This window comes from Serinus canaria, chromosome 7 (assembly GCF_022539315.1).
Source record: "Serinus canaria isolate serCan28SL12 chromosome 7, serCan2020, whole genome shotgun sequence".
In the NCBI taxonomy this organism is placed as follows: domain Eukaryota; kingdom Metazoa; phylum Chordata; class Aves; order Passeriformes; family Fringillidae; genus Serinus; species Serinus canaria.
In genome coordinates, this window is record NC_066321.1 from 23,799,720 (window position 1) to 23,807,253 (window position 7,534).

The following is a 7,534-nucleotide window of genomic DNA, read 5'->3' on the forward strand; positions in this document are numbered from 1 at the left end:
ACTGGTTCTTCAGCCACACAACCCTCAGAGCTTCTCTGACGTAAGCCAGGCATCCAATAGCTCCTCCTATTTTCACAAAAGCCAGTAAGGAGCCATTATAACAGTTTTGTGCAAGCAGTCCTGAAGGGAAGCACAGAACTGAAACCCTACACAACTGCTGCCAGACAGTGTCCTCCAAAAGCCAGCATCCCTCCATGCTGTTCTGCACTTGCAGCTGTCAGACAGCATGGGCCCCAAGCAATGAGATGTGCTGTACAGACACTACAAGCTAATGGACAGGTGAGAGGTGAGGGTCAGCATCTTCAGAAAGAATTTCATTTTATCACTATTTAGAGGCACCAGAAGCAACTTTTTATTTATTTATTCCTTTCAGTTTGCTTAACTTGATACATTATTTAAGATCAAGTAGGCTAGAGAGACCTTTGTGAAGTGCTTATATATTTTCCTGCCTACACTTGCCCATGTTATTAACTATCCAAGTAATGGTAAAGCCCAGAGACATTTACAGGCCTGTAGACACAGGGTTACAAGAAAACTTAACTCAATTAGACACCTCTCTGTCACTGAAGTCACCCAATTTCCCATCTGGATGTTTAAGTAAACCCCATCACTTATTTTCTTGCTTTCCACCATTTAGATATGGCAATAATTTCTAAGATGATTTGTGCAGGCCAGCATCAGCTGCAATAGCAGAAATTAAACTCTCTGCTACACAAAGAAAATCCTCAAAAACCTAATTATTCAGCACCATTTAAGGTAAAAAAAGGAAAGAAAAATAACTTTCTAAAGTATGTTTCAAAAAACGCAATGCCTGACTTTTAGAGAAGGAAAATGCAAGTATTTTTACCCCTCTTCAAATAAAGTGAGATGGCCTGAAACACTCCCCCAAACCTTCTCACTAATTCAGTACACTTTTACATGTGTTACACAGAGCTCATGTTTGTCACAGACCAAGGTTGTTTGGGAGAAAATCCTCAACAGCAAGTCAGGCTGCTCAGCACATGGTACCACAGAAATCTCTTTAAAGAGTGAGCAGCAATTCCTGCTTGTCCTAACTTTACTTCTTTACAGGCTAATTCATTATCACATTTTTCTAAGTATATTTGCATCCAAACCCAGAGGTATGAATGGAGGTCCTAAAAATGAGATGGAATAATACAGAAACAGTTCCTCCCACACACCTTAAACTAAATCTTATTCCCTGGCTGCCTAATCCCAGAGGAAGTCAAACAGCAAGATTACTTCTGCCTTCTGAGTACCAAACAACATACTTCGCCAGAAGGTTTCTAACATCTAATCCCCAGACAATTTCCAAGTGATTTACAAGAGGTACCAAGTAAAAGTAAATTGGCTTATCAGGTAAGAGCATATGGCTGTTCTTGAGACATTTGAGAACATTCTTTAAGAAAGAGCCCAAGCAAACAAAACAAAACCCCTAAATTAATTAATCCCCTTAATTGGTTCATTGGAAGTACTAAACTAAAAAGATCAAATAGTACTAGAGGGCAAGGAGGAAGATGAAGAACATGTTTAACTAAGCATGCAAATGACTTAGGTAAAAATGCTAGTTCTCTGTACTAGACTTTTGCCAGGCTACCAAAACTACATGTCTTTCTGAAAATCCCATACGCATTAACAACATTTAGGATCTGATTTGTTTGCACTAGGTACCACACTCCTGGAAATACTGCCTTGCACAAGGTTGTTACCCAGTTTAGCAGTTTCTTCAAGGCTATCATCAACAACCAACAGTAACCAGTCAGATCTCAAGAGGGACATCTATAATCTACTTACTAGCTCTTTCACATCTTCATAAAGCCATTACACAGTTGCAATCAATTCACATACCAGCTAAAAGAGTCAGTACAGAATCTGGCAATTGTTTAGGCAGGATTGAAAAAAAATCTTAAGCACAACTTCCTATTCAATCCTCCTCAAAACAACTACAAGCAAAAACCTTCATTTACAACTCCCTTGAAGGCCCAAACACCAAATCCACCCAGACTAAGTACTAAAGTTAGAGCTGGCATGTAGATGTTTAAAAACTGTAGTCTCTCAAGACAAAGCAGAAATGTTCAGGATCAAAGTTCAGGTGACTTTAAAACACTAGATGTGTTTTGGCAGTCTGCTCTGTTCCAGACTGTTTTCCAATTAAAAGAGCAGAGCCCCAACAAGGTGTCTTGCTGGGACACCAAGAACGGTGGAGAGTTATGAGGTTAAAGTGCAACCTCACTAACAGAAGCAGTGTAGCCTGATACTAAATTCTGCTATGAATCGAGACACTCAGTGAGCCTTTGTTCACATCCTTCCACCTCACCCTGAAGCATCCAGGCTAGTGCAACACTGCCTTATAGAACAAAGAGCAGAAATTACCCAGAGTTGCAGAAGATCTTCTTTGCAGCTCACCACTCAGTTGTTTTTTGTAAGGTGATCTCAGAGACTGAGCCCTCGTGGGATGATGCTGAGGACTGGACCAGCCACCACTCAATGCTTGTGGATCACTCTGTCCTGCCTCTGCTCTCTCTGCTGGGGATGATAGCCTGCCATCATCTAGAGTTGACAAAAAAGCAAGAAACCACCTTTCAGACGTGATAAAGAAAACCAGTAGTACATGCAAAGCTAAGGTGAAAAAAACTCACACAAATAGCTCTTTTGTATCATGATTAAACAAAACAAATGAATTTTTGGTTTTAGAAGTACTATACACAACACAGAAACTGGATAGTAGGCAGTCTTCAAGGCTCAGGCTATTTCAGAAATTCACTAATGTGAAAAGTGGCAAAAAAAACCCTGGCAGATTATTCATTAATATTAACATGAATTATTCTTGCTAAATAGAATAGCTACACTTGACTATCAGCTTCTGCCTTGAAAAGAGATTTTCAGTTATTTTACAAGCCAATACTGAGGTCACAGTTAAGTTACTACAGCCCTTAATTTCCATCAGCAGATCAAGAACAGACAGGTTCTTATTGATTCCAGTAAGATGCACATTTCATGTGTTGTTTCAAGGTTGTTTTCCCATTCATTCAACAAAAGACATTGCTGACTCCAGCTACATTTGTCAGAAAAAAATAAGTTAAGCCAATATTGACCACATTTTATGCTACTTTTAATAAATGAGCAATGACAGATGCTACTCTAGTATGCAAACTAATAGCAGTCATACCAAGTAATTATTTTTCATTCTGCATAAGAAGAGTCTGAACAGATCAGTTACACAAAAAGCTGTTTGGCTCTTTTCCCCCAGCTCAAACATTGCTGAAGTATGCTTAACAAAGCTGGATAATGAACAGACTAAACAAAGGCAGCTGACCAGTGTGCCATCTCCAGTAAAGGGATACACAAACTTTGCACAAAATCCAGGTGCTTTCATTCACCATTCTCTGCAGGATCTTTCATTGAAACAAAAAGGAACTCACACAACTCTTTCACAGTTTGCCCACTGAGAACATATTTAACGACACCTGCAGCACAAAGGCCAAAATACTTTTTAATATACAAAACTTTCACAACACTTCAGACTTCTTGATGGGGAACACCTAAGCCATGCAAATTAATGTGGACTTCCTGCTTTACTGCAGGTCAGCTGTCACCCAGCTGCAGGTATGAGATGCACAGGAAGGTGAGAGGTAGATGAAGTCTGAAGTAAGAACTTGCACTGGAAGGACAAGCACACATTTTGCTCAGGCAGGCTGGCAGAGGGTTACTCCTATTTTCAGCTCAAAAAAAAAATCATACAGGCAAAGGAAATTCTGATGTCAAGCTAAGACTCTATACAATACTACCTGCTAACTAGTTTCTGTTCTAACTAGAATCTATACAATACAACTGCTAACTGGTTTGTCTTTGACTTCTGTGGGCAGCTACAGATTTCCAACTGCAAGACACTGGCTATCTTTCATAATAAAGCTCTCCTACATCACCCAAAAGCCAGATGCAACATCCCTCTTAAAAGAGCTGACATCGGCTCTTGGACATTATGCTTCTATCTTCAGAGGTGTTTTTACAAGCAGCAAACAGCACGCACAAGCCATGCCCACACACCCCCCCCCAGCACCCACCTTTGCTGAAACGGAAGAGATTTACAAAAGAACTGTAAGCTGATTTAAAAGGAGGCTCGTCCTGGTCAGGAGTCAGGGGTTTGAAGTGAGTGAGATGAGATGGGCTGCTGGGAGAACGAGGTAGGTCACTGCTAGAGTCCAGTGTTGGAGAGCGCTTCTCATCTGCAGCCATTTCAGGTGCCCTGGAAAGAGGTCAGCAACACACATTACACAAGGGATGGTGAAACAGAACCTCCTCACCCTTCTGAACAGGGATCTCATTAGATCCCAGAGGACAGACATTCACCCAACTGACCACAGGTACCTGCAAATAGCACGGGCCAAGGATGCCAGAGGAGCCCGTGCCCCCTGCCCAGCACCTCTGCAGAGTGTAATTCAGAGTGCCTAGTTAAACATCCAGAGCAACAGAATAAACCACCACTACACTGATGACACACTGCAGCAGAGGTTTATAAGAACTTGAAGTTTTCAATTGGAGACTCTGCAGGCATACCACAAAGAAGTTTTAACAGTTTTTCTCCTAATGTTGTGACTTCTGCAGCCCTTGTAACAGAACTGAAAACAGGCATGCCTGAGCAAGCACAAGGCAGACTTGTTGTTTGGCCAGGTTAACTTCAGAATGAGAAGCAGAATGAACTACAAACAAAAACAAGACTGAAAGATTAATTTTGGTGGGAAACTGTTTTCCTCCCCTCTGCATAACAATACAGGCCCTTGTGCAGGTTACCAGGGAAGCAACCTGAACTGTGGTTTATTTGTTACCAAATCTAACACCTGCAAACATCCTCATTTTCAGGAGCAGCTCCATTTAGGAAAAACAAGCAAAAACCCCAAACCAGTCTCTGTATTAGAAGAAGCCATACTTGTAAACCCTATTTTCTGTGTTCCAAAGCTGCCATACAGCCAAGAGTCATACTTCTCCCCAACCCACACTCTCTAAACTGATCAGACACCCAATTTCTTTCACAACACCTCACTCAGCCTGCATTTCTAGCCTGCTAGGCTAAGGTGCTTACTACCTTTGTCTTTGTTTAAGAAAGATTTAGTGAAATGTTTGAGAGAGTAGGAACACAGGGAGCTGACTGAGCCTATGAGTGATACCTGTGCCAAGGATCAAACCCCCTTATGAACCTACCACCTGTTTAGCAGCTGATACCCACTTCTTCATGAAATAACAATTTCCAGTTCCCACAATTGTTCCCTAGAACTTACAGGCATATATTGCTCACTAGCATATTTTCTTCCAAGTTCCAAGAAGCCACACTGTAAGAAATGTGTGCAGTCCAGAGAAAATCAGCATGATCAGCAAGTGACACTGAACATGCTAACAAGCAGCTCACGTGGCAAAGTTTGACTTGTCCTACAAAGAAAGCCAAAAAGATGCATCTGCAAGTCATTCACATGACTGCTTAGTGGACTTCTGCCTGTTGCTCTGTACAGTAAGCACCTTCAGCTCAGAGTTTCTTTTGCTATTCACATATCCTCAGGAAAGAAAGCAGAGACACAGCATTTACAAGAAAGCAGAGAGGCTTCATTTAGTAAATTTCAAGAGAAACTTTGTTCAGGTTCTTTATGTAAGGCTGAGTCTTAGTCTTCCATGTGCCTCTACCCTGTAAATCAGGGCATGTTGTTTTGTTGTTCATTTCACCAGTATTATTCAAACAGGTGACCCAAATGTACTTAAACACCAGAGTTCATGGAACATTTCCCTTGAAACACACTCTTCAGGTAAATTTGGAATTGTTTCTTCAATCTTAAGGCAACTAATAGTTTGCTTTTTAAATGCTGAACATACAACAAGGGTGTACCTTCACAAACACCACCACATTAAAAATCCCACCATGAAACTATGCTCCGATTTCAGCAACTGACTATAGCCTGGCAACATAAGAGTTACAAGCAAGTGTCTGAAAGTGCATTAAATACATATGTATATATGTGTGTGTGTGTGTGATTATAAAAAACTTGCATTTTAAGGGGGAAAAAACATATCTGCTTCTGTCACAGCAGTATGGATCTAATTAAAACTGTTAAAAAGAATAGCATTATACCTAGCATTAGCTCCAGAAACGCCTAGATTTTCTGTGCTGTACAACACACTAACCGTGGAATCTATCAGCCTTTTTATGCTTTAGCTGTCCCACTAAAGGGAAAATACTCCCCCACCATCCCACCACAAGAAACCAAGAAATAGTCACTTCTTTGTATAATATGGGGAAGGGGGAAAGCAAGGTGCACATATCGGTGAACAAGCAGAAAACCAGAGTACATTCCTCACAGGATCCTCACCAACAGTCACGGGGAACGCATCTAAACCCACCCGAAGCTGCAGCTTCAGCAATCACCAACTCCCCACCGACAAAACACGGAGCAGGAGGGTGGCCGTGAGGCTCCCTCCCCACACGCACTGCTGTTCCCCGCAGAGCAGCACGGGGACATCCCGCGGGGACATCCCGCGTCCCACAGACCTGCCCAGCGCCAGGACACGGCCCCTCCTGCCTACACACACATGACTCCCGGGCACCCGGATAACACACCCCGGTGCAAAACCACCCGCAATTCGGACATAACTGCGTGACTGCCATGCTTCCCCTCCAACCTCTACGCAGGAGACAGCTGCTCCGCTCTCCCCTCCGTGAAGGGGACACCGCCGCCTTCCCTCGCCCGGGATGGCAGACCCGGAGATCACCTGCGACGGGACGGCGCGGACGCGGCGGGCAGCGACCCCCGGAGAGCCACAGCCGGCCGCTACCAGGGGCCGGCCCGGAGAAGGCGAACGGAGCAAGGGGGCCGCAGAGCGGTGCCGGCGGACGGTGCTCACCTGCTGCCCGCGGCTGCGGTGCCGGTGCTGGGGCGGCACCGCCGCTCTTCCTTCACCGCCCGGCCCGGCGGCGCCGCCAGCCCCGACCAACCGCCCGCCGACCGCGCCGCTCTCGCCCAGGCATCGCCAATCGAAGCTCCGCGCACTCCACCCGCTGGCAGCGCCCGGCCCCGCCCCGCGGCCCTTTCCGGCTGCTCCGCCCGCGTGCGGCACACCCGGGCTGCTGCCTCGGGGGCTGCTGGCAGGAGGTGTACTCCAAGTCCCCGGGAATTTGGAGTGCAGCTTATTTCATTAATATTCCCTTCTCTTCTATTCCCGCCCCGAGGTTCCTTCCTGGCCACTCTCCCCGCCTCGCCCCAGCCCCAGAGAGGTGCCCGCTGCTTCCCCGGGGCCGTGGTGTCGACACGGCCGCCACGGCACCAGCGGAAGAGCCCGTGCCCGCTGTGTGTACCGCATCCCCGGGCTGGGCTGCGGCGCTCTCCCTGGGCCACGCCCGCCCCCCCCGGCGCCAGCGGGTTCCCTGTGCCGGCGGGCACTCACTGCGCGGGGGTGGCCGAGCGCGGAACGCGCCCGGCCCGGAACGGCAACCGCACGGTCCGAGCTGCCGCGGGGCCCTCGCACGGGAGCACCGGCGCGCGAGACCGGGACG

The 7,534-nt window shown here is 45.8% G+C and overlaps 1 protein-coding gene across 8 annotated transcripts in view; it reads right to left on the reverse strand.

Annotated features, from left to right (window-relative positions):
- Positions 1–7,512, reverse strand: part of PIKFYVE (phosphoinositide kinase, FYVE-type zinc finger containing) — a 62,634-nt gene extending 55,122 nt beyond the window's left edge. For 3 of the 8 annotated variants that reach the window (XM_050976730.1, XM_050976728.1, XM_050976727.1), the window contains exons 1-3: positions 5,277–5,430; positions 4,065–4,246; positions 2,374–2,550 (exon numbers count right to left, since the gene is read on the reverse strand). In XM_050976730.1, the coding sequence (XP_050832687.1) occupies positions 2,374–2,550; positions 4,065–4,246; positions 5,277–5,299 (382 nt within the window). In that variant the 5' untranslated portion in view covers positions 5,300–5,430. The other 5 variants (XM_050976735.1, XM_050976729.1, XM_050976732.1 and 2 more) reach the window with 4 other exon arrangements.
- Positions 7,513–7,534: the final 22 nt, after the last annotated feature.